The 27,519-nt window shown below is 41.3% G+C and overlaps 1 protein-coding gene across 2 annotated transcripts in view; it reads right to left on the minus strand.

Moving 5' to 3' along the window:
- Nucleotides 1-8,073: 8,073 nt before the first annotated feature.
- vps13d (vacuolar protein sorting 13 homolog D) overlaps nucleotides 8,074-27,519 on the minus strand; it is a 316,116-nt gene continuing 296,670 nt past the window's right edge. For both annotated transcript variants that reach the window (XM_072245256.1, XM_072245254.1), the window contains 3 exons: nucleotides 18,324-18,455; nucleotides 10,844-11,084; nucleotides 8,074-9,927 (listed from right to left, as the gene is read on the minus strand). In XM_072245256.1, coding sequence (XP_072101357.1) covers nucleotides 9,796-9,927; nucleotides 10,844-11,084; nucleotides 18,324-18,455 — 505 coding nt within the window. In that variant the 3' untranslated portion in view covers nucleotides 8,074-9,795. The remainder of the gene's footprint in view (nucleotides 9,928-10,843; nucleotides 11,085-18,323; nucleotides 18,456-27,519) is intronic.

The raw sequence follows: 27,519 nt of genomic DNA on the forward strand, positions 1-27,519 counted from the left end.
CGAGGCGGCGTGTTGTGTCCTTGAGCAAGGCACTTAATCACACATTGCTCTGCGACGACACTGGTGCCAGGCTGTATCAGCCCTTACCCTTCCCTTGGACAACATCGGTGTCATGGAGAGGGGAGATATGCAGCATGGGCAACTGTCGGTCTTCCATACAACCTTGCCCAGGCCTGTGCCCTGGAGAGTGAAGACTTTCCAGGCACGGATCCATGGTCTCGCAAGACTAACGGATGCCTTATTGTTCATATATGTTGTCACTTTCTGCCCATTCTATTCTATCAGCTCAACCCTCAAACTTTTGTTCTTTAAAGTGCCAGCCTCTTCATTCGTTCCTGATAAGTATTAAGTTCCGATCTGATTGTATCATCTTGTTATAAATATGAAGTATTCATAGTAGTCAACAAGTGCAGTCGAAACAGGTTTCTACAGAAATTCAATAATTTTGTGATTTTTATTTCCACGCTCATAGAAAATAATCCCAGCCCTTCAAAGTTCAGTTTCAGTTTATTGCTATTTAACCGTACACATGTATGCCACCAAACAAAACAATGTTCCTTTGGACTAAGGTGCACAACACAGTACATATAACACACACAACACATAAAATAATATTACCACAAATAAAACGGTGTACAGAGTTAAAAAATGATCAGTATAACACTGCTGGCGCCTCATACTTGATGAAACCTGGGTGGTGGTAGGGATTTCGGTAGTCTCTCAGCCTGGGGGAAGAAGTTGTTTCCCATCCTGACAGTTCTTGTCCTGATGCTACGGTACCTCCTGCCCGATGGTAGGAAGTCAAAGCAATTGTTGGACAGACGGGAGGGATGATCGAAAATGCTAAGGACCCTGCAGGTACCGTGCTTCTGATATATCTGTGGTGACCCCGATGACCCTCTCGTCGGTCCTCACAATCCGTTGTAGGGACTTGCGGTCAGATGCTTTGCAATTCCTGTACCAGACGGGGATGCAGCTGGTCAGGACGATCTCGACGGTTCCCATGTAAAAAACTGGTTAAAGTGTGTGTGTGGTTGTGGGGGGGGGGGGGGGGGGAAGCAGTCTTACTCACCTCGGCTAACGAGAGAAGAAAAAGCCCACATAAAAGACAAAGAGAGGGCATATAATAGAGCAAAAATTGATGGGAAGTTAGAGGATTGAGAAACTTTTAAAAACCAGCAGAAGGCAACTTAAGAAGCCATTAAGAAGGTAAAGTTTGAATACAAAAGTAAGCTAGTTAATAATATTAAAGATACCAAAGTTTTTTCAGATAAATTAAGTGTGAAGGAGAGGCGCGGCTAGAAACAATGCTGAAGAGGTAGTAATGGGGGACAACAAAATGGCAGATGAGCTGAAGAAGTATCTTGCATCAGTCTTCACTGTGGATGATACTAGCAGTATGGTGGAAGTTCCACGTTCCAGGGGTCATGAGGTGTGTGAAGTTGCCATTACTGGAGCGAAGGTCCTTGGAAACTGAAAGGCCTGAAGGCAGATAAATCACCTGGACTGGATGGTGTACACCCCACAGTTCTGAACGAGGTGGCTGAAGAGATCGTGGAGGCATTAGTAATGATTTTTCAAGAATCGCTAGATTCTGAGATAATTCCGAAAGACTGGAAAATTGCAAATGCCTCTCGACTCTTCAAGAAGAGAAGAAAGGAAACTATAGGTCAGTTCGTAGGACGTCCATGGTTGGAAAGATGTTGGAGTCAATTATTAGGGATGAGGTCCCAGGGTTCCTGGATGCTCATGATAAAATAGGTTGTAGTCAGCATGTTTTCAAGGGAAAATCTTGTCTTACAGATTTGTTGGAATTATTTAAAGAAATACCAATCAGAATACTGTGAACAAAAGAGAAGCAGTTGATGTTGTATCCTTGGATTTTCAGAAGGCCTTTGACAAGGTGCCATACATAAGGCTGCTTAACAAGCTATGAGTCCATGTTATTACGGGAAAGATCCTAGCATGGATAAAGCAGTGGCTGATTGGCAAGAGGCAAAGAGTGGGAGTAAAGAGAGCCTTTTCTGGTTGGCTGGTGACTAGTGGTGTTCCACAACGGCCTGTGCTGGGACCAATTCTTTTTACATTAAATGTCAATGATTTGAATAATGGAATTAATGGCTTTGTTGCAAAGTTTGCAGACGGTATGAAGATAGGCGGAGGGGCAGGTAGTTTTGAGGAAGTAGAGAGGCTACAGAAGGACTTAGACAAGTTTGGAGAATGGGCAAAGAAATGGCAAATGGAATACAATGCCGGGAAGTGTATGGACATACACTTTGGTAGAAGAGATGAAAGTGTTGAGTATTTTCTAAATGGAGAGAAAATACAAAAAAAAAGAGGTGGCAAAAGGACTTAGGATTCCTTGTGCAGGATTTCGTAAAGGTTAATTTGCAGGTTGAGTCTGTGGTGAGGAGGGGAAATGCAATGTTAGCATTCATTTCAAGAGGACTAGAATATAAAAGCAAGGATATAATGTTGAAACTTTATAAAGTACTGATGGGACCTCACTTGGAGTATCCTGAGCAGGTTTGGTCCCATTTTCTTAGAAAGGATGTGCTGAATCTGGAGAGGTTTCAAAGAAGGTTCATGAAAATGATTCCAGGATTGAACAGCTTGCCATATGAATAGCACTTGATGGCTCTGGGCCTGTATTCACTGGAATTCAGAAGAATGAGGAGTGACTTCATTCAACTGTGTCCAGTCCTGGTCACCTCACTATAGGAAGGATGTGGAAGCATTGGAAAGGGTACAGAGGAGATTTACCAGGATGCTGCCTGGTTTAGAAAGTATGCATTATTATCAGAGATTAAGGGAGCTAGGGCTTTACTCTTTGGAGAGAAGGAGGATGAGAGGAGACATGATAGAGGTGTACAAGATAATAAGAGGAATAGATAGAGCGGATAGCCAGCACCTCTTCCCCAGGGCACCACTGCTCAACACAAGAGGACATGGTTTTAAGGTAAGGGGTGGGAATTTCAAGGAGGATATTAGAGGAAGGTTTTTTACTCAGAGAGTGGTTGGTGTGTGGAATGCACTGCCTGAGTCAGTGGTGGAGGCAGATACTAGACTACTAGACAGGTATATGGAGGAATTTAAGGTGGGGGCTTTTATGGGAGGCAGGGTTTGAGGGTCGGCACAACATTGTGGGCTGAAGGGCCTGTTCTGTGCTGTACTATTCTATGTTCTATGAAACCTATCAAAGGGTGAAAAGCCTTGATCGAGTGGATGTGGAGATGATGTTGCCTATGACGGAAGACCAGTGGGCACAGCCTCAGAATAGAGGGGCATCTTTTTAGAATGGAGATAAGGAGGAATTTCTTTACCCAGAGAGTGGTGAAAGTATGGAATTCTTTGCCACAGGCAGCTGTGGAGACCAAGTCTTTATGTATATTTAAGGCAGAGGGTGATACCGATTCTTGATTGGTCAGGGCATGGAGGCTTACTGGGGGAAGGCGGGAGATTGAGGCTGAAAGGAAATTTGAATCAGCCATGAAGAAATGTTGGAGCAAACTCGGTGGGCCAAATGGTCTAATTCTGCTCCTATATCCTGTGACCTTATCGTCTTAATCTCCTCAGGAAGTGGTGGTGCTGCTGTGATTTCTCAGCCAAAGAGGTGGTGTTGAGAGACCAGGTGAGATTGTTTGTTATACAGTATATACTCCCAAAAACTTGGTACTCCTAACTCTCTCCATGGAGGAGGCTTGTATCAGTGAGGAGTGGTCAGCCAGGACTTTCCAAGAGTCCACATTCATCTCTGCGGTCTTGTCCACATTGAGACTCAAGTTGTTGTGCTCGTACCATTCTACCAGCTGCTCTGCCTCCTCTCCGTACACCGTCTCGTCATTGTTGATGAGGCCAGCCACTGGTGTCATCAGCAAACCTGATGATTCTGTTTGAACTGGATCAAGCAACGCAGTCATGTGTCAGCAACGGGTTGAGCATGCAGCCCAGGGGAGCACCAGTACTCAGCGTGATGGAGCTGGAGATGTTTCTGCCAACAAGGACTGACTATGGCCTTTCTGTCAAGAAGTCCGGGATACAGATAGAGGTGTTGAGAACTCAATGTGGACAGTTTAGATTAGATTCAACTGTATTGTCATTGTGCCAAGTACAGATACAAAGTCAATGAAATGCATTTAGCATCTGACCAGAAATGCAAAGAATAGTGTTATTTACAAAATAACCGCAAACAACTACCTTTTGATGTATGACCATATTAAACGCTTAACTGAAATCAGTCTGGTATATAGAGCATCCTGGTATATGAGGCATCATTTTCCAGTTTGGACAGGACAGAATGCAGTGCAGAGGCTATGGCATCATCAGTGGACTGATCTGAGTGATAGGTGAACCGGCACAAGTCCAATGTATTGGAGGATGGGATTTAATGTGATCTATAACCAGCCACTCAGAACACTTTGTTATTGTTGAGGCCAATGCCACAGATGGTAGTTGATGAAGCAGGTTACTGTCTCCGTCTTGGGCACCAGGATAATGATGGCCACCTTGAAGCCCAAGGGGACAGTGGACTGTTCCAGAGAGAAGTTGGAGATGTCTGTCAGAACTTCAGTTAACTGGGATCCACAGTCCCTTAGCACCTGACCAAGTACATTATCAGCCCTCACAGCTATACATGGGTTGACCCCTCGCTAGGGCTTTCCTCTGATCAGCTGCAGCCAGACAGCGTGCCTGCTCCTCGCTGGCACATCACTCTGCATATCAGGGTGTAAAAGACATTCGGCCTATCAGGAAGATGAGAAGTGTCACTGCTGTTGACACACAGGGTGGACTTGTTCCATTATGGACTGAAGTCCGTGCCACATGCATCTCCTGACTAAGAAATGGCTGTATATTCTCTGGGAATAATCCCATTTTCATAGCTCTTATTGCCGTTTGCCTATCTATTTTAGTGTCTTGTGTAGATATTTTCTTCTAGCTCTTGGAGAATGCTCTTCTTAGACAATTATTTTTGAAGGATTCCTCTTAATAAAATGTGCAGTCTCACATTTATCTCTATTGACATTAATTTCCTGTAATTTGTTGCAGTCCCTCCACATTATCTACACTCCTTTACTTAAGGTCACGTACAGACTTTGAAGTTGCACTTCTAGGCCCCATATTGTGTAGAATGTGATGCATTCTACCAATCCATGGACCATTTCAGAGAGCATTTTCATCTCATTCTAGCTCATTCCTTTTGTTCAGAGAGATCACCAGAGTGATCAGTTTGTATAGTGCATCCACTATTACTTGAATCTAGATGAAACGAGAATCTAGAGTGATCTCATGGAAAGCAACGAGCCCAGATCTATCACTGGCCACATCCTTAGCTCCTGTGGAGATCAGCTGGTGTGGGTATTTGCCAGTATTTTAACCTCTTCCTGCTTCAATCTAAAGCCTGATTTATACTTCTGCGTTAACTGGATGCTGTAACCTATGCAAGTGGCCTACGCGCATTGTGAGCATTTATACTTGAGTGTTGGTGTGTCTGCGTCGCTCTGCAATTCACGCACGTCACACATGCGCCGACACCTGCCCGTGCAAGGCTTCGTGCTCATGGTAGTCTTTCTCGGGGTAAACAAGAAGCGAGCATCTTTTTTCGTAAAAGTGAAATGTGTCCTCCATAATTTCGGAGGTCTGTAAAACTTTATGGGAAGTATTGCAGCCAGAGTTCCTTCCCTGCCCTTCAGTCGCCCAATGGGAAGCTATTGCAGTGTAGGACGAAATGCGATGCTACCAAGCAGACCAATCACAGCTGTGGCGGTTTGCGTTGCCGCGACGCGCGGTTACATTTTGGGAGAGGTGCGCGTCGCAGCAATGCAGGCTGTGGCATAGGGATCCGCGTCGGCTTTGCGTAGGGTTTGCAGTGACGCAGTACTTACGGCATCGAGTTGACGCACAAGTATAAATCAGGCTTAAGGTTCTCACCTGCTGTAAGGAGGCTATTATCATTCCACTACAAAATAAGGTAATGGGGCTTATTGACTACTGCCCGGTGACTCTGATATTCTCCACAAAGTGCTTTGAGAAGCTGGTCATGGTTCTCATTAACTGCAGCCCGGCAGACAACCTCGGCCCACTGCACTTCACCTCCTGCCAAAACTCTTACAGCTGATGCCACTTTTCTGGCTTTAAGTTCATTTCTGGAATACCTAGACAGTACAGACACCTGTGTTAGACTATTGATTAATAACTGCAGCTCCGACTTCAATACTATAATTTCAAGCAAACTCATCTCCAAATTCCTAAATCTAGGACTCAATACATCCCTTTGCAACTGGTTCTTTGACTTCCTTACCAACAGGCTGCAATCAATAAGGATTGGCAGCAACACTTCCAACATGATTATTCTCAACACAAGTGACCAACAAGGCCACGTCTCCAGTCCCTGCTTTACTCCTTGTACACTCACGACCGTGTGGCCAAATTCTGCTCTAATGCCATCCAGAAGTTAGCAGACAATACCATCGCCGTGGGCCTCATCTCAAACAATGATAAATTGGAGTACAGGAAGGAGATGGAGAGCCCAGTGACATAGCGTTATGACCACCTTTGCTCAGTGTCAGCAAAACAAAAGTGATGGTCATTGACTTCATGAAGGGGGCTGTGCAAATGCTCCTTTTCACATCAAGAGTGCTGAGTTCGAGAGGATTGTCAGTTTCAATCTCCCAGGAGTGAACATTACCAATTGCCTGTCCTTGTCTTGCCAGATTGACGTCACCAGCACCTCTAATCCATAGAATGCATGTATTTTCCCCGGGTGCTCCAGTTTCCTCCTGCAGTCCAGAGACATACTGGATAGGTTAAGTGGCCTTTGTAAATTGTCCCATGATTAGGTTAGGTTATATCAGGCTTGTCGGCTGCTGCTGGGGCAGTGCAGCTTGAAAGTCTGGAAGGGCTTACTCCGCGCTATATCGCTAAATAAATAATTCCTCAGGAGACTAAAGAAATTCGGCAAATCCCTTTTGACACTTGCCAATTTTTATCAATGTAGCATAGAAAGCACCCTGTTCAGGTACATCATCATGGTTTGGCGTGGCAGCTGCTCTGCCCATGTCTGCAAGAAACTGCAGGCTCTGGTGGCACAGTTCGGCACATTACGGAAACCAGCATCCCTTCGTGGACTCTACCGACACTTCTTACTGCCTCAGTGATAATCAAAGACCCTACTCACCCCAGACATTCTCGCTGCTCAACCCCTCCCATCAGGAAGAAGATGCAAAAGTCTAAAAAGCACATACCACCAGGCCCAAGGACAGATTCTATCCGTGTTATAAGTCTATTGACTATTTCCTTAGTATATTAAGATAGACTCTTGACCTCACAATCTACCCTGTTATGACCTTACACCATAATGGTCTACCGCAAGATGTTACACTTTAGGGAGAAGGTACAGCCTGCGGACTGATGCCACCAGATTTAGGAACAGTTACTACCCCTCAACCATCATGCTCCTGAACCGAAGAGGGTAATTTCACTTGCCCCATCATTGAAATGTACTTACTTTCAAGAACTCTTTATCTCATGTTTGTGATATTTATTGCTTATTTATTTATAATCTCTTTCTTTTTGTATTTGCAGTTTGTTGTATTTTGCAGACTGGTTGAACGCCCAAGTTGGTGCAGTCTTTCATTGATTTCATTATGGTTATTATTCTGTTATGGATTCATTGAGGTTGCCCACAAGAAAATGAATTTCAGTGTTGTATATAGTGACATACATGTACTTTGATAATAAATTTGCTTTGAACTTTATTCTGCATTCTGTTATTGTTTTACCTTGTACCAACTCAATGTACTGTTGTAATGAGTTCATCTGTATGGATGATATGCAAGACAAGTTTTTCCACATTGTACATGTGACAATAATAAACCAATATAGAATGAGTCCTGAAAAGCAGCATAACGCAGATCTTTATATTATCTGATTCCAGAGATTTACTTAATTTAAAAGCATTTCTCACACAGCATTTAAGCTCCAAAAGATGGTAAGTACATTATTAGCACAAAGGCAGTATTAGTGGCAATCATAAAATGCCACAAAATGAATAATATACATACACATTTCCTTTTGTAATAATTAATTTTATTTGATAATAAAAATTGCACAAAAATCAACCACATTGGGCAAAAAAGAATATTTTGTCACACATCACTCCCAGGAAAATAGCAGTCTTCTCCACCTGGCCCCAGTTTGGAAGAATGTAGATAATAATCTCGGAGATTGATTTCAGAGCAATGCAGAAATAACAATTACCAATGCTTTTCTACTTGATGGAACTGATCAACAAACTAGACAAGGTGCTTCATCAAGTAAAATGATCAGTGATTCTCAAAGACCATTAGAGAGATCTGCTATGCAACATGTTGTGGAAACTGAACTCACTCAGTTTTTCCCAAAGAAAGCCATCTTCTGTCCAGTTTGCAAAATGGAGTTGTCACGTTAGATGCTTACACGTGTGACATCTTTGGCTGTTCCATTCAATTCCAAATTATCAGGAAGCCACCAAACCTCTCTCTCCATTTCAAAGACCACAGGCTGTCCCATTGATACCAATCAATAAACTGACTGTACATAGTGATTCCTTGTGACATAATGGGGGAAAAAAATGCAATGAAATCTTATTCAACATATGTGAACAGTGTAAAGATATGGGCCCATTGTATTGTGGATGCACTCTAATCTTTCTATATCTTCCTTTACTCCAAACCTCTAAATACCTAGCCAGAGGCTCTGACTTCAGTGCATACATACATACATACTTTAAATATACTTACAATAATTTTCAGTGCAGTAACAATTACAGATATCCTTCCCCTGTCACAAACTTGCTCCAGTTGCAGTTAGAATCTGAACATATTCAATAGCTTTTCTCAACGGGCAACTATATTCTACGATCGGATACCACTTCACTTGTTTCTATTCTATGCTTCTTTCAGGTGAAATCATAATACCAAACTAGCATCAATTTCACTCCAACTGAAGAAAGAGAAGGAAGACAGAATTATAGTCTTTGAATGAAATTTTCAGCCACTGCCATACAGTGCTCTTCCTAACTCAGTCACTCCTCACCTAAGACTGAGCCACCTCACTGTGCTTTAAACTTTTAGGTACTATCATAACTATAACATCCTGAAATTGTATTACGGAAAACATTACACTTTCTATGCCAAGCTGCAAACATATTGCTCCCGCACAAAATTCATTCCTTGCACAGTCCAACAATTCTTGCCCGTCAGTTTCTATATACAAAGAGATGGGAAGGAAAGAAGGAAGGATCTGAGAAAAGTAGCAAGGAGGTCTTTTTGGAAGTAAGTTCCCTGACTACTCTTCAGAGCTTAGATTGCCCTGAAAAATCAAATACTTTTATGAACAGTACTAGTGCAATAAGTAATTTGCTCTATTATGCTGCAGCTGGTTTTGAATGCTGCTTCTGTACATAACAGTTTTTGCGAGATCTTTCTAAATATTTACAAGGAAGTAATATTACAGGTATGTACAGGTTAGTAAAATATAAAGAACTCCTCTGTCACAATTTTGTTTTGTAAATACAATATATAAAAAGTAAAATACATTTTGAACAGAACCCGCTCCTTATCAGAGTTTCTATAATAAGCTACCCCCAAAATCAAGCATATAATTACTTTTCTACCTGATTGCTTCAAATAGGCATCAGGAATGAGGTTGAAAGGAAATGAGTTCATAACACTCATGCTTATCCAATAAACTGTAATAGAGGCTTGAGTGGTCTTGTTATTGTACTTCGTTGCTTGTGGTCAGCTACTAGAGAGGTAACTAGGAGTCCAGCTCCAGATTCTCTTGATTCTCGTTGGTTTGTAGCTTGAGCTGTTGCTCATAGTAGAGGCTTTTGGCATAATTAATTTCTTGCGAGATCCTAAGTGCGAGACTCTCTGACTTGACGTGGACCTGAAAAAAACATCAACAATGAATCTACTAAGTTTCTTCTTTGGACCAAGACAAACACGTGATGTTAGTAATTAATATAGGGATGAAGCCAATGAGGATTCAGACAATTCCTATCATATAATGAAATTGGAGGAGGCCTTTTAGTCTATGCCAGCTCCCAAAGGAACAACTCATTTACCCCCTTTCCTTTTACCTTTCCAACTTAATCTCTCTCCCTCACATGCCTGTCAATTCCTCTCATTACTTTTGTCATTAACTTAATTTATACCAGTCAACTAACTACCACTGATTGAAAGTTCTAATAAACATCTATTATTTTGCTACTAAAAAAAATGTGTGGGTGAAAGCACGCCAGAAGACTCTAAACATATATCATTGGGATCCATAAAAATATCAAGAGAATCCAAAGCCACCACAAAGTTTATCAGCATTATTCCCAGATCTCATTTATACTGAAAGATTTTCTTCAAACATACAAACGTTTGTAGAATTTAGCATTCAATGAAACTATATCACTGACCTTTCCAAAATTTTAACTGCCAAGACATATCAGTGTTTAATAAATGTGTGTGCAGAGAAAATTCAGTTGTTACTCTTTGTGGCTGGAGTGTCAAAGCTAAAGGGCTACAATTAGAAAAGTATCACCAAATATACCTCCAACAATCATCGTGCTTTCTTATATTCGTTCCATAAATGATGGGATACCTTGACCAATATTCTTGTGTGAACCTAAACATTGAACCCTGAGGAGTGTCATAGGTGAGCCGTGTAAACAGAGTATAAGAGCTAGTGACTGCACTGCCCATTTACTGACCTAACTCCAACTTAGTAGCCAAGCACAAATGAGGGAACTAAATCTGGAATTTGGTCTCATGGCTTAATTACATGTGCTAGGAACAAGCAGTTCCATACTCACCATTGGCTTATGATGTGATGGCCCAGGTATGGCCACACCACTGCTCGAACTCTCAGCCTTTTTTGTCAGTTGTAAATATGCCCTTCCATGGTCCTTTGTGATAAGGCAATGGTACAGGTCATCATATCTGACTTCCAGGAAAATGGCATCTCTATCAACATATTCACCGTGCTTCAGAAAATACACTGCCTTCGAGGAGATGAGAACACAATAGCTGTCGATCTGTTCCACTGCAATGAAACTAGAAAAGAGAAGGTAACATAGCACTTGGCTAGATCCACTCCACGTAACATTTGATTATGTGCCACCAATACTGAAATAACAGATCAGCTGCAGTTTAAAGGAAATACAGAGAATAATACCATCTATTAGTCACCAGGTAAAATTCCCACCAAAAAAGTTTGTAAAGGTACTGTGACTACAGAATAATTTCTTGCTTTGCACAACACCGTCTCTGGATTATCGTAGAAGAAATTTGTTCCTTAATCAATTGTACGCTCTCACCAAGTACCGTGACTTTAATTACAATGGGTAGACACTCACAGATCAACATTTATTTCCTGTGTTGCCTGCGAACACCACCTGTGTGAAGCCAACTCTGACATACCAACAGAAAGATTCAGGAATTTCATAGGGACTTGCTCTAATCCACATCCACCATGAAGGGAATAGAAACAGGGCCATCACTGGTGCAAGTACAGCAGACAAGCACTGCTGCTGCTACATTGGCAGAAGTGTCTGCTGGATGAAATGTAACACTAAGCCTGTTTAGTGCACTGCTAAAGATGTTATGGTACTGTTTGAAGGTAATAAATAATTATCTTGTTCTAATTTCTCCTTCAATGAGCAATACATAAAGCAGATTAACAGTTAATAACCTTACTGATGATTGTAAACTGTGGGTAAAGAGAAATTAGTCACCTTTGTCTACATGCTGTAATAACAGATAACTGGGTGGGTGGGAGAGGGCACAGGGAGATCAGGAAGGTCACACACAGAGGACCAGTGGGTGGGACTGGGAGAGGTGGCAGCAAGGGGAAGGGAAATGGGATGCTCATAAAAGGAGAGAAAAAGGGGAAAAGGGAGATAAGTGACCATTTGAGATAAAAATAATCGCCTCAAAAACTGTATTACTTCACCAAAATCCACTGCAACAAATGACTGGCCACACATTACTGGTTGGGACAAATATTATTTTAAAATAAAAATACACTATGGAAAAGCTTTGACTATATTTTGTTACGAAATTTGAATCTCCTTGGATCATGTTCTACAATGATCATATGCAACTAGTACTGGAACAAAAAGTAGGATCAGAATCAGATTTATTATTACTGACACATGTTGTGAAATTTGTTTTGCAGTGGTAGAACAGTGCAATACATGAGATTTGCCACAAGTTCAAAAATAAAGAAATAATGCAAAAGAGGAATAATAAGATAGTGTTCATGGACCTTTCAGAAATCTAATGGCAGAAGTAAAGAAGCTGTTGCTAAGATGTTGACTGTAGGCTCCTGCATCTCTTCCCCAGTGGTGGTACTGAGAAGAGGGCATATCCTGGATGGTGAGGGTTCTCAATGGCGGATGCACAGTAGATGTGATTGCTACTGGTTGCTAGCTGTTGAGACAGCTAACACTGCTCTTCTTGGACAAAGGTATATTAAAAACAAAACTACAGATGCTGGAAGACTAAATGAAAAACAGAAAATGCTGAAATGTTAACTCTGTTTCTCTTCCCATAGATGCAGCCTGACCTGCTGAATATTTCCAGTACTTTCTGATTTTGTTATGCTACAATAACCTTGTGCCTCTGGTCTAGGGAAGGAAACATTGGTGACGATCTTTGATGTTGATTCACATCCAGTGCTGGAAAGAGAGTGTGAGAGTGAGCGTGAGCACGCATGTGTGCACGCTAGATAAATGATTTGCAACCTCAGCCAGGAAGATTACTGTCAAGGTTTACAGATGAAGTATGGTTACTTTACAGAGGTCCTGGAGAGCTGTGAGTTTTTGTGAAAAAAAAATTAAGATTTGCAAATTAACCTCTCAGCATCAGAACTGTACATCTGGAAATTAAATGTGCATTTTGGATCTGAAATCTACACTGGTGGTGATGGTGGGGTTTTGGGGGATGCTGTAATGACAAGTTCCAGGAAGGCTAAGGCAAATCCCTAAGGTAGTAGATGATAGTTCGAAATGAAAACCAAATCCACATGATGCAATCCTCTAGTTACTGTGGGATTGCCACTGCAAAGCAGAAAGCAATTATCCTGTGTTGGCCGGGAAATGAAACGCTGGCTAAGGTTCCCCGCATCTGGAATCGATTAGGAAGAACAGTGGCTTTGCTTTCAAAACCATATGAAAGCTGGAAGCAGCAGCAAAGTTTAAAAAAAAAATCAAGCTTTGAAGTTTTAACTTCTTTACCAACAAGGATTCAAAGGCTTTGTCCTTAGTTATTACTGTATGCTCAAACAGGGTTAACAGAGAACAAATGCTGACGACATGACACAGAGTTTGTCAGCAAGCTGGGATAGAGGAGAAGCACAATATTTTATGACAGACAGGTACAAAAAGTCTATTTCCACGCAGCCTGTGCAGATTAACAAAGTGCTGATGATAAATGGAAATAGACATTACAGAGTGAAGACTCAAATTCACAGTATGTAGGATACTCTCTGGATAGTAATACTGGTCACCCATACATAATTACTAATCAAATAAATCTTAACTTGGTTTCAAATACCACTGAGAGCTAAGTCTATGTATATATGGTATGTAGTGCTATAATGAGAGCTAAGTCTATGTATATATGGTATGTAGTGCTATAATTTCTGTAGTATAGAAATTTAACAGGAAGAAACTTAATATCTCCTGTTAGTTGGTGCTGGTTTATCAGTTGTCAAGGTTGCTGCCCCAGAAGCAAAACCAGGTACTAAGATGTGGTAGGGAGGGACATGACTATAGAAATAGGTCAATTGTTAGTCTGATTAGAGTGTTGTATCAAGTAAACTATCAGGAGGGAGACAGATGGATTTGGTACCTATAGCAAAGGAATTCCTGGGCAGGGTCTCAAAAACATTTTTCAACTGTTTTAGCATTGAAGGATAGAAAAACTAAGTGATTAGAGTGTGGTAAGAAGTAGCTGCGTGGGGATGGATGTTTTCTAGTGGATTGTGACAAGAAAATCAAGTGGTTTTGGGAGTGGAGTTAGTGAAGACAGATCATGGGATAGGAGGGTGTGGAGCACTTAGAGAGCTATTGCAGGACACTGTAAATTAAGAGGCCAAGGCCCTGGTCCATTACTGAGCTAAAATCTCCAAGTTCTCTCATGAGGCTCCCAGCACAGACTTTCCTGGACAATAAGCACTAATGACCTTGCAATGTATCAAATGTAGAACCCTGTGGAGAATATGTAACTTGATGTGCATCTTATACAGAAATTATATCAGTGACACAAGTATGATTCATAATGTTAAGCATCCAAATTCTTAGAAAGATCTGAAATAACCCTAAATTGTTGCTTCCACATGCAGCAATGTAAAACAAAAGCACTACACCATCTATTATTTTAGGCCACAATTTATTCTTATTGATTCAGTAAACACATGCTGTCTGCAGAACTCCCTGCATTTCAATATGATGCTATTACAGTGATAATTTTCACTATGGAACTCAAGTGTTAGTGATCATTAATTATCTTTCAAAATTTTTCATCATTCAGCATTGATACTGATAACATCTCTAACCACCGCACAACCCATATTTTTTGCAACACATCTTTAATATAATGCAGCTCTGACAGAACATTATTTCTACCATGATACCATTGTTAGTTATTTAAAATTGTCAGAAGTGTTCACCCCACTGGGTCATATTTGACCTCAGTTTTAGCTTTGAACACAAATGTTAAAGTTATGTCCCAACTCATCCAGCTCACATTGCTAGTTGCCCTCACGCTGTCTGTTGACAACCTGAGGTCACCCAAAACCAGTTTCTCAACCTAATCACAATTTACAACAAATTCTGTACATGCTGACCCATAGTTAAGCAACGTCCTGATGTTTAAATCTGTTGTTTTTCCAAATCACTCCATTATTATCCTCCCTATCTCCATAATCTGCTCTTGCCCTATAATCATGTGTGATATTGGCTCTAATCTGACCTCTTGGTAGTGTGAGAATGCAACTGCTCATTTGTACTACCATTGCCTCAAGGTCTGAGATCCCATTTCTCTCAACTTTCCTTTAACTTGTGTGACGAGAATACACATAAATTAAGATGTTAGCTGGCCTGGGCTAGCACCAGTGGCATCAGCAGTTGGTCTGCCACCTGTCCTCAGGAGAAGGAGAGATAAGGAACACAATGAAGCAGCATTTGGAGATGTTAATGAAGGAGCCATCAGTCTAGGTATTGTCAAGAGCGGCTCCCCCTTTGAACCCTGAACTGTTTGAAGTGATTGGCAGGCGATACCCCAGCAGGGGGATAAAAAGGGACAGGTTCGCTAAGGCAAGGACACACGACACCCGAGGTAACGAGACCCTGGAAGCGGTGCGCCTCTCACAAGTCGGTGGGAAGCTTTTGGACGGCTGATCGCGGGATCAAGCCATAAACGCCCAGGGTGGAAAGGCACGATTGGCGGGAACCTGGTGTGTGTCCACCCTTGCCTGGGTGCCAGGTTCAGCGCAGGGAAACGATCGTATCTGGAAACGGAGGGGTCACAGTCGGTGACCTCAGATGACATCACAAAGGACTCGCCCGACAGCTGACTGCGAAGATGTGTGTGTGGAAGCTGTTTTGAATATTCATTCGTTTTGCTCTCTCTCCTCTCCCCCCCACTGTCCATCGCCACGGCAACGATTACTGCGAACTGAACTAAATTGAACTGAACTTTGTGTCACTTTAAAACTGGTCATTTGCCCCTAGACAACGATAGAGCTTGATTGATCCTGAATTCTGTGTACATGTATGTTTATCATTGCTGAACTGTTGCATTCATTATCCTTTTGATTAGAGTACTGTGTTGTTTGTTTCTTTAATAAAACTTTCTTAGTTCTAGTAATCCAGACTCCAACTGAGTGATCCATTTCTGCTGGTTTGGCAACCCAGTTACGGGGTACGTAACACTTGATACTAGAACCTAACTCTTTGACCAACCTTTTGATCATCCATCCAAATGTGGTTTAGCCTCTTTTTCTATGAAGTGCCCCTGTGAAGAATCTTAGGCTGATTTTTTTTTACATTAAAGGGCCTGTATAAATGCTATTGCTTTTGTTGCAGGAAAGGCTTAAAACTCAGGGTTAGACTCAGGTAAGCAGATTATAAAGTCGTTCAAAGGAGCTCTGTCCATTTTGCTTGTTTAATAAGTAATTAGACAACAGAAAAAATGTCAGAGGATTCATCATGGAGTGAAATCATGCCAAAAATAACTGGAAGAGTTGCATGCACTGAAAAACAAGTGGATTTGTCATTTTTCCCAAACTGCAATAGACACAATCAAAGATTTCTAAAAAAGAAATCCATTTCAATGTTCTTTGCACTTTAATATGTTTATAAACTGACATTTTACATAAGGAATTAATTTTGGTAATTATTTTAGCAAATATATTTGTATTCTACAGAGAACCATTCTGTAGGAGATGACAATATTTTTTTATATAAAATACATAATATCAAGATTAATCTATTCTTTCCATTCCTTATGAGGATTTAGCATGAAGAACATGGTCAACAAGCACTTGGGACACAATCACATGTAATTCCAGTGCAGTATTGGAAACACATGTTTTTCCATTTCTGTTTAAGAATCCAAGTCTTTGAATAACTATGGAAGTACTTTTGCTAGCAGGACTGTAGCAGTTCAAAGAAAAGCAGATCATCACCAGGTTCTATTGGGCAACTAGAGACAGGTAATAAATGCCTTCTCTGCCAATGACAGACACAAAAAATCTACTTTAGTCCAATTTCTTGCACATATATTCTAACTGCAGTTATTACACAACACTCAGAAACAAATTATTTTCCTCTCTATTGTGCAGGGGCTTTGTGGACTATTCTCGTGGCCTCATTTGTTGAACGTAGGATTTTCTACCACTTGGTAATTTAAATAACAACATTTTTTTCCAATTAATAAGACAATAGCGTCAACTTCTGAATATGTACAAAGTAATAAGGAAAAGGAAAGAATAATTATCTAAAATGATTTATTGATCTCTTCGAGCAATGTGAAATGGTTTTGTGTAAGATTACTGTATTAATGCAATAATAGATGAATAAATTCATTATGGATTAAAGGTAGAAAGTGCTGTAAATACTAAGCAGGCCAAGCAGCCTTTGTAGTGAGAGAAAATGAGTTACACTGACTAACTTTCACCAGGACTGATCCAATGAAAAAACAATTTAGTTTTAACTTGCAGAGAGTTAGGATGGGGATGATTAAGACAAAGGGAATATCTCTGATAGGGTGGGGTCAAGATTGTCATAGCGATGAAGTCTTTTACTATTCTGACAATTTCTAATTTCTTGATTCCAGCCAGTTCTCTTTTACCCTGGATATATATTCTCTCTACACCTGCATCCCACATATGGGAAGTGGTAAAGCAGGTTCCAGCTTAACATATGGTTAGCTCCCCTCTTTTTTCCCAGTTGAGATGAAGGGTCTTGACATTTCCTTCTATAGATGCAGCCCAACCTGCTGTCTTCCTTAAGTGCTTTATAGAACATAGAATAGTACAGCACATTACAGGCCCTTCGGCCCACAACGTTGTGCCGACCCTAAATCCTGCCTCCCATTTAACCCCCCCACCTTAAATTCCTCCATATACCTGTCTAGTAGTCTCTTAAACTTCACGAGTGTATCTGCCTCCACCACTGACTCAGGCAGTGAATTCCACACACCAACCACTCTCTGAGCAAAAAACCTTCCTCTAATATCCCTCTTGAACTTCCCACCCCTTACCTTAAAGCCACGTCCTCTTGTATTGAGCAGTGGTGCCCTGGGGAAGAGGCGCTGGCTATCCACTCTATCTATTCCTCTTATTATCTTGTACACCTCTATCATGTCTCCTCTCAACCTCCTCCTCTCCAAACAGTAAAGCCCTAGCTCCCTTAATCTCTGATCATAATCCATACTCTCTAAACCAGGCAGCATCCTGGTAAATCTCCTTTGTTTGCTGGATTCCAGCATCTTGTGTCTCCAGATCATTCTCGCAATCCTGACCCCAGCTTATCCTAACCATTTTGCATCCCAATCACTATCTACAATTTACAACTTACTTTCTCCCTTTCCCAAGGGTCTCAGATCTGATACAATATTTCAATTTCTATTTTTGTAGATGATGCATGATGAGCTGAGTGTTTGCAGCATTTCCTATTCTTTTATTTCAAATTCCCAGCACCTGCAATTCTTTGATTTTCAAATTTATTATAGTGTCCAAGACAAAATAATATGACTTAAGCAACAGGAAAAATGAGGATAACTTACAATTCAGCCTGAATGTTGTCAGTCACTCTGAAAAGCTGTTCCTGCCCTTCTGCTTGCCTCTCTGAGTAGTGGGGTAGTAGACCATGGGGACCAATGCAACAACGTGGCTTTCGAATCCTCTGGTTAAGCATTCTGTTTGAAACATAAATCAAAAGATAGTTATGACGTTGTTTACGGCAGCATAGACAGATCTTATCCAGTCACTGACTTCAAGATTGTAGTATTCACTGAGAGTTAGCTGCTCAACAGTCTGGAACATAACATGTATGGATGTTCCGTATTACACACCTCAACTTCACGTGTGGCTTCCTGTGATTCATAATGTACATAATTCTATTAACATCCGCAATTAAAAATATGGGGATTAGTCAGAGGGAACATAATTACATAGCACACAACTGTATCCTATCCAGGAGTTATTTCTGTCCCTTTGTCAAACCCTGTCTTCCCATTATCAGTAATTCCCCATATTCCACCACAAACAGACTCTACTGGTCCTTCTTAATATTAATGATTGACAGTCTCAGTGCAGAAAAAAGCAATAAAATCACAGAAAACAGGGAAAAAAACTGCAGCATGTAATTATGTTAAGACGAGGGAATAAAATCTAAATTTTTTGGGGGGTAAAAACCAGTTAGCAAAATGAATCAAGATACATTCTTCTGTTTCCCAGATGAGAAAGGTGCTGTTGCCTAACAAAGTTCTCTTACAGAAACACAGACATCACATTTGAATTGAATACTCACAATCTACCATTGTATTATTTATCCATTATATCACCTATACCTGTTCAGTTATTCTGAAAAGCTGCTCCTATCCTATACCGACATCTTTCATTATCATGACCTTTCCCTTAATATATTTACTACAATATTTACTGTTCGCACTTATTATTCAGAACTTTATTTTTAAATATATAGATATATAGCTCAATTCCCACTTCTCATTGAAATTACGTTTCTTTTAATTGGTTGTCAAATATTTGTCTACTCCCATTTAACTATTTTTATTAATGTTATTGGAAGGTCAATAAGCTGCTGTGCCAAAACAAAAATCACCTAACTTCTCTCACTGTACTACTAGTCACAAAATGAACTACGAGGATGATTATAATGGACTTCAGGAAGAAACAGGAAAGTTGGTGGAATGACAGATGAAATATAACAGAAAAAATGCTAAGCGGTGTACTTGGTAGGAGAATCAATATAGACTAGAATGCACAATTATAAAATGAATACACAGAGAGATCTGGGAGTATATGTGCTTAGCTTGTAGAGAACAGCACAGCAAATTGAGCAAATAGTCAAAATATTGTATGGCATTCGAGGCTTTATAAAAAGGTAGCAAACAAGGTGCAAGAGCAAGAAAGAAATGGAGGCAGAAGAAACTTACTGGAATGTTTCCAAAGACAGGAGACTTTATTTTTGTGAACAGAATAGAGAAGTGGGACCTGTTCTAGCTGGAAAAGAGAAGGTTAAGAGGAGCTCTGGTAGAGATATTTTATAGTCACGAAGGGACTAAGCAGAGCAGATAGGCAGAAACTGTCCCCATTGATACATCTGTTTCTCATGTCATCTGCAAGTAGTTAAGCTCTGCGATGTCCAGCCTAGCATGTAAGTGGAGGCAGATTCAATTGTAGGGCTCACAAGGAAGCTGCGTTAAATATGAAGGTAATTTGCAGGAATGAGGGGAGTAGGCAGAGAGTGGGATTGGATAGAGCTGCTAGATAGAGACTCAGCATACTGAATGCCCCCTTCCATGCTGCAACTTCTCTTTGATTCTGTGAACTAGAAAGAAAACAACTGCAAAAAGTTAAAAGAGGAAGGGAAGAGATGAGTAATAGAAAAGCAGAAAAGGAAAAGGAGGTATACAAAGGGATAAAACACCAAAATCAGAATTTAGAAAAAAAAAGAGACAGACATAAAGCAAATAGGGGAATAAATAATAAGTAAACAAAAGTAAAAAAAAATCCACACATTATGAAAGGAAATCACTCTGTTTTAAAAAATGAAATGCTTAAGAGAAGATAGCTGACTTTTTTTAAGTAATTAGTTTTATTTTTAATTCAAGTCTTTATAAGCATTTAAACTATCACCCAAAGGAAATCTGTCCTCATTTTCTTCTGAGATCTGAATTTCAATTCCCATCCTCACTCCCCCTTCAATAATTTCTCTGGAGTGTGGAACAGAATGTGGCTCTCATATTAAGGCTTTTCACATTAGTTCAACCTGGCTGGATCAGAGTAGTGAGAACATCTTACTTGGGTCTGTTTTTAAACATTGCATTGGACCATATAGAACTGTTCTCCTGCCAGACATGTTTGAAGTTACAAGATCATGTACAGAGGTTAATTTTGTATTTGAGGGGTTAACCTCCACATGTTGGCAGTGCTCCCTGACATCTTGGAAATTCTGAGGCTGGTTAGCTGGAAAGTCAGAAGGAAAAGTGAAGTCAAACACCTCTGTTACAATTCAGAGTGAAGGGAGTTTATGGTTTTAAGTCTAACAGCCACAGCTGTGGGCTGGAACAGGAGCAGCTGGACAGACATGTTGAAAGACTGATGAGCTACAAGAACAAATGCCTTATTGATTTTCTGAAAGGCTGAATACTGTAAAGCTTTGTATGAGAACACATGGGTCTTAGTGTAGGAGCTAGCACTTTCTAGGGTTAACAATCAAGGTAGCATATGTAAGTCTTCCATTTTTAGTTAAAAACCTACAATTGCATGCAATTCAGCATGGTAGAACTGCTTTGGGTCTGAACCCAAGCACCCAGCCATGCATCAACAGCAGTAATCAGCCAGCTGTATGCCTGAACTCTTAATATCGGACATGTGAGCTTTTGTCATAAGGAATGATTCATTAGAGACAATGATATATATATCACATCTTTTCAGATAAAAATGCACATAGATATCACTGGTTATAGAATATAAACACAAGAAGGACACAAAGGCCATCAAATCCATGCAATTCCTGAGCCTGCATCCTTGAACTTATTCACTCATAAGATACAGGCATCACTAACTGTATTGTCCATACCAGGATGTGTTGATAAGTGGGTGATAACTCATCTTCCAGCATTTTTTGTTACAGCAGAGTGGCTTGTTCAGAGAATAGCCAAGACACCCATCCACTTTATTGGTTTGGAGTTACACAAACATCAGACTGAGTTAAGGGCGGCAGACTTCTTTTCCTAAAGGCATTAGTGACCCAGATGAAATTTTAATAAGAATTTCATGGTTTCATAGTCACTATTAGTGAAGCCAGCTTTTTATTAAAAAAGGAAATCCAGAGCAACACACACAAAATGCTAGAGGAACTCAGCCAGTCAGGCAGCATCTATGGAAATGAATAAACAGTCGACGTTTTGGACTGAGACCCTTCTTCAAGACTGAAAAGGAAGGGGAAATACACCAGAACAAAAAGGTGGAGGAAGGGGAAGGGGGATAGCTGGAAGGTGATAGGTGAAGCCAGGTTGGTAGGAAAGGTAAAAAAAAAGGGGTGGAGAAGAAGGAATCTGATAGGACAGGAAAATGGACCATAGGAGAAAGGGAAGGAGGGGACCCAGGGGGAAGTAATAGGCAGGTGAGACAGGTAAAAGGTCAGAGTGAGGAATGGAGGAAGGATATATATTTAAATTGGAAGGAGAAATTGATATTCATACATCAGATTGGAGGCTACAAAGATGGAATACACGGTATTGTTCCTCCACCCTGAGGGTGGCCTCATCCTGGCACAACAGGATGCCATGGACCAACATGTCAGAAGGGAATTGGAATTGGAGTTTAAATGTTCGGCCACCAGAAACTTCTGCTTTTGGCAGATGGAGTGGAGGTGCTCAACAAAGCGATCCTCCAATTTACGACGAGTCTCACCAATGTAGAGAAGGCCACACTGGGAGCACCAGACACTACAGATAACCCTAACAGATTCTCAGGTGAAGTGTTGGCTCATCTGGAGGACTGTTTGGGGCCCTGAATGGAGGTGAGGGAGGGGGTGTATAGGCAAGTGCAGCACTTAGGTCCCTTGCAGGGATAAGTGCCGGGAGGGAAATTAATGGGGAGGGAGCGATCCCTGCAGAAAGCTAGGGGGTTGGTGGGGAGGTAAAGATATGTTTCATGGTAGGATCCCTTTGGTGATGGTGGGAAGTTGCAGAGACTGATGGTGTGCTAGGTAAGGACAAGAGGAACTCCATCACTGGTAAGGTGGCGGGAAGGTGGGGTGAGCACAGATGTTCAGGAAATAGAGGAGATGCGGGTGAGGGCAGCATCAACAGTGAAGGGAGAGAAATTCTGTTCTTTGAAGTAATCATTTAAATTCCCTATCTGTCCTGATGCCATTTGAACTTGAGTATCTAGATTATCAGTCCAGAGTTGAATTACCACTTCAGTCATTTTAACTATCTTATTGGACCCACATATAATTAACTCTTGAAGGATTTAATTCCTAAACTTTCATTCTAAGTTTGAAGTAAAAGATCCCAAGGCATAATACAATTTTTGTTAGACAAGAATGAAGTTCACATCCAGTGGCTAACATTTATTTCTCAACCGCACCACTCAAACAAATTACCCATTTATTTATCTCATTATGGATACACAGACTGGTTATAATGTGTGCCTGCATTAGAATTAAAAAATAGCTCATCCTCTTTAAGGCACTTTCGGAATCCTGAGATTACGAAAGGCAGTATAACACTACTGTGAAGCACTATTAGTGTGCAGCCCTATGCTTCCATCAATCATTTATCTGAAGTTAATGGACAAATTTTACAAGGCAGAGTTCAAAATGCTAAGGCTACCATACAGTGCATTTGGTGTTGTGCACTAGCTCTGAATTTCTAGGTATGAACCTTTCACCGTTCAGTAGATGGTCTGAGGTACATGTATGCCTGCTAACCTCTGGCCATTCAGGCGCTGAAATCCAGGCCTCCCCAGGGTAACCACGTGCATACTTCTTACAGTGCCAGCCTGCACCGTTCAGAGTTTCACAGTTGAGAGACTGGCAAAGTCTGGGTTGTAGGCCTGATTAATGGATAAAGTTTAAATCAAAGCATTTTGGCCTGTGCCTATGAGCAATCTGAGTTGCATATAAATCAATGTAAAGTTATTTGCATCCTTGAGACAATGATTCTGACATTTGTTTTAAGCTAAATTTATCTATTTGCAGCTGCAGGCGCTCAAATACATTTTAATTTGCTTTGTGAACCACATGGGGAGGTCGTTAATGGACTTACTGATTGCATCACTGGCTATGTCAATTTCTGTGTGGACACTATAATACCATCAAGGACTGCTTGCTGCTTCCCTAACAAACCATGGGTCACCAGTGATCTAAAGGCTCTTCTCAACCACAAACTGAGAGCCTTTAGATCAGGAGACAGGGAGGGATTGAAACATGTGCAGAGAGAGCTAAAGGAGAAAGTCAAGTTGGCTAAAGAGGAACAGAGGAGAGAGCTGGAGAACAAGCTTGGGCAGAGTAGCACAGCAGAGGTGTGGAGAGGTATGAGGAACATCACCGGTTTCAATCAGCCAGCTGTAGAGCCACAGAATGCAGCCGTGAATGGGCTAATGAATTAAACCAATTCTTCAATAGGTTTGACAATTACCCTCCTTTTAACACCTCCCCCCCCACCTCAGCACACCAGTCCAGGTGCAGAGGCACCCAATGCTCCCTCAGCACCAAAGCCTCCCCTCCAGTTTAGCACGTGGATGAACACAGGCTACCACTGCCTACATCCCCTCCTTGCCCTGCATCTACCATCCACACCTTCACAAACTATTGCTACCATTCCGATCTTCATCTCCTACAGCCCCCACTTTCCACCAACTGCCCAGTCATCATGGACTCACCTTCACTACTGAGCAGGTGAGAAGGGCTCTGGGGAAACTCAGACAGAGCAAAGCAATGAGACCGGACGGTGTGAACTCCAAGGTGCTGAAGGAGTGTGCTGAGCAGCTGTGTGGAAAGCATCATCTGTGGTCCCAGTAACCAAGAAGGACCAACCAAAAGTCTTGAATGACTATCGTCCAGTGACCGACCTCACACATCATGAAGACCCTAGAGAGGCTGGTCCTGGCTCGCCTCTGATCCCTGGTCAGATCAGCCCTCGATCTGCTTGCCTACCGGGAGCACATTGGAGTTGTTGATGCTATCATCTACCGGCTGAACGGAGTCTACTCCCATCTGGATAAGCAGGGCAGCACTGTGAGGATCATATTTTTTGATTTCTCAAGTGTCTTCAATACCATACAGCCCTCACTGCTGGGGGAAAAGCTCCATTCAATGCAGGTTGGCACTTCTATAATAATCTAGATAATGGACTACCTGACTGGCAGACCACAGTTTGTGCAGCTTCAGAGCTGTGTGTTAGACATGGCTATAGGCAGCACTGGGGCCCCACAAGGGACTGCATTGGCTCCCTCCTGTTTACTCTGTATATGTTGGACTTTAGAAACAACACTAAGTTGTGTCATCTGCAGAAATTCTCTGATGACTCAACAATAGTTGGGTGTACAAAGGGAGGATCAGAGGATGAATACAGAGCCCTGGCAGAGGACTTTGTCAAATGGTGCAAGCTTAATCATCTGCAGCTCAACATCAGTAAGACAAAAGAGATGGTGATGGACTTTAGGAAGACTAAGCCTGCACTGCTCCCTGTTACTATTGATGGTGAGGACCTACAAGTATCTGGGGGTGCACCTGGATGACAGAATTGAGTTGAGTACCAACAGAGGTTGTGAACAAGGAGGGCCAGAGTCACCTCCACTTCCTGAGGAAACTATGGTTCTTTGGAGTAGGCATGCCTCCCCTTCACATGTTCTACCAGTACAATATTCTAAGCAGTAGTGTGCTGGGACAATGGCATCAACACGGGTGATGCCAACAGGCTCAATAAACTGATTGGAAAGGCTGACTATGTTATAGGAGTCAAACTAGACACACTGGAAGCTGTGGTAGCACAAAGGACCCTACAGAAAATCCTGGCAATTCTAGGCAATGTTTCTCACCCTCTGCATGCCACCTTGGCTGAAAAGAAAAGCACTTTTAGTAATAGAGTAAGGCAAATGTGCTGCTCCAAAGAGTGCTATATGAGGTAATTCTTGCCCTTGGCCATTAGTCTCTATAATGAGTCAACCTCTCGCCGAGGAAGTGATGATCCCCTCCTGTTAGACTGTTTGAAGTAACTTTTTTTATTCTTCTTACTTCTCTTCTAATATTTGTATACTTGTATATCTACACACTTCTAATGTTACTGTGACACTGTAGTTTCCTTTGGGATCAATAAAGTATCTATCTATCTAATTATGTGGCTTCTTTAGGGGAAAAAGTCTCATACTTCTGATCTAAGGGAACTATGGGATTTTTGTTTCATACTCCTCTATAAAAAATGATGTTAATTTTTCTTTAACTTTTACCTTTTCTTTTATTTTGAATTAAAACACACTGAAAACCCATTCACACTATCCAGCAAGAGATTTTGTTTCCTTAAGAAACTTTCCAGGCTTATGAACTTGGTTCCAATTTTATTTATCTTTTTACTTAAAAGGACTGTACAATCTTTTCAGTGTTTCTCTATTATGGTAAGAGCCAAACTAATCACTATCCTATTGCTTATAAACCTTGATGGTTCTGCATCTACCTCACCTGGTTCCATTTCTCATGCTCCCTTTAAACTCACTGTGTGCCCCACTGCCTCCATTGGTTTGAAACTCTCTGAGGCCCCATTACCGCACTTCTCTGAAATCCAATGGGGCCCAATACCATGTTTGTTTGAAACTTACTGGGGCTTTGCTCCCACATCCCCTCTAAATTCACTGGGATTTTATTATCCATGCTCTCTAAACTTACCCCTTACATTGGAAAATTTATATACTTCTGTGTAACATCTTAAAAAAAGAATTACAAGTATGGTGCTGCATTAATAGGAGTACTATGTAACAGTCTAGAAAATTTGCCAGTCTGGCACCAAAGGCCTGAGGGTGCCATATAAAGAACTGTAGACTATTCTGTGGGGTGTATGAGGTGTATGGGGTGTTCAGGGAGGGGTGGCACCTCTGGTGAAAGGGCTGGTCATGTCCATTCTGGGGCAGTTCACTCACATTTGGTCTCCACCGGAGACTCAGCTCTCACCTGCGGCACCAAGTAGCTGTTTGCATGCGACAGTGGCCACATTGCTTTGACAAACGGGCTAAACCAGGTGAGAGTAGTTGGCGGTCTCATGGGGTCACGTCTATCCTAACATGCGAAGTCAACTCCAGCGGACTGGGCAGATGAGATCTACAGTGAGATCCAATGGCTAGGAAGGCAGTACTGCAACGCTCCGCGCAGATTGAAGGGCATGGGATAGAAGATGTCATGGTCATCCACTGCATCAAGGAAGACCCCAGTTTGCGACACTCGTTTGTATCACTGGACCCCGACTTCCGAGGTCGAGAGAGTGGAACAACCCCATTGCAATGGCTTTTCCATTTTAAAAACTCTCCTGCACAGTTTTCCTGTCATTGTTGGGTACAATAGACAACCACCATTCTGTATTAGTTGCCTCTTGCAACCTCAGAGGGACAGGATAAGCAGCAGAGAAAATTCATGTCATAGCTAAGCATCTTTGTGGCATCTGTGATCTATGATATGCATGTTAAACTGTGACAAGGTTAAAAAAATTAAGGCTGCCTTGTCCAACACTGTTCACCTACAGGTTATATTTAATTCAGAATGAGACAGTAACAGTTATAATTTAGTTTGTTTGAGCAGTTACTGGTTTAGAGATATTAGGTGAATTTAAATCATTTGTATGAAATTGCTTTGTCTGTAATCTGAGTGAAGATGCTAGATTACTTGAACTAACAGGTCTGTTAAATTCAGGGGATGAAATTTTACACAAAGGTGTTAGGTATTGCAAGGGTATTCACAAAGGAAGGTCACACAAGTGTATTGCAGAGCCGATGTCAACAGCTTAATGCAGGGTAAGAAAAGGTTCAACTAGAGTTGGGAAGCTTCAAGAAGTTTCTTTGATCTGCTCAAAATCAGTGATTTACTAAACAGAATAAAGTCCATTTCACATCAACAATGGGGGACATCCAATAAGCATATTACTTAATGTTCATTGGTTGAAAACCGTCGACATGAGGGAAGCCTGTTAGATATAAACAATTACAAAACAGGACAATGGGAATTATTGCACTAAAGCAGCA

This window comes from Mobula birostris, chromosome 27 (genome assembly GCF_030028105.1).
Source record: "Mobula birostris isolate sMobBir1 chromosome 27, sMobBir1.hap1, whole genome shotgun sequence".
Classification (NCBI taxonomy): domain Eukaryota; kingdom Metazoa; phylum Chordata; class Chondrichthyes; order Myliobatiformes; family Myliobatidae; genus Mobula; species Mobula birostris.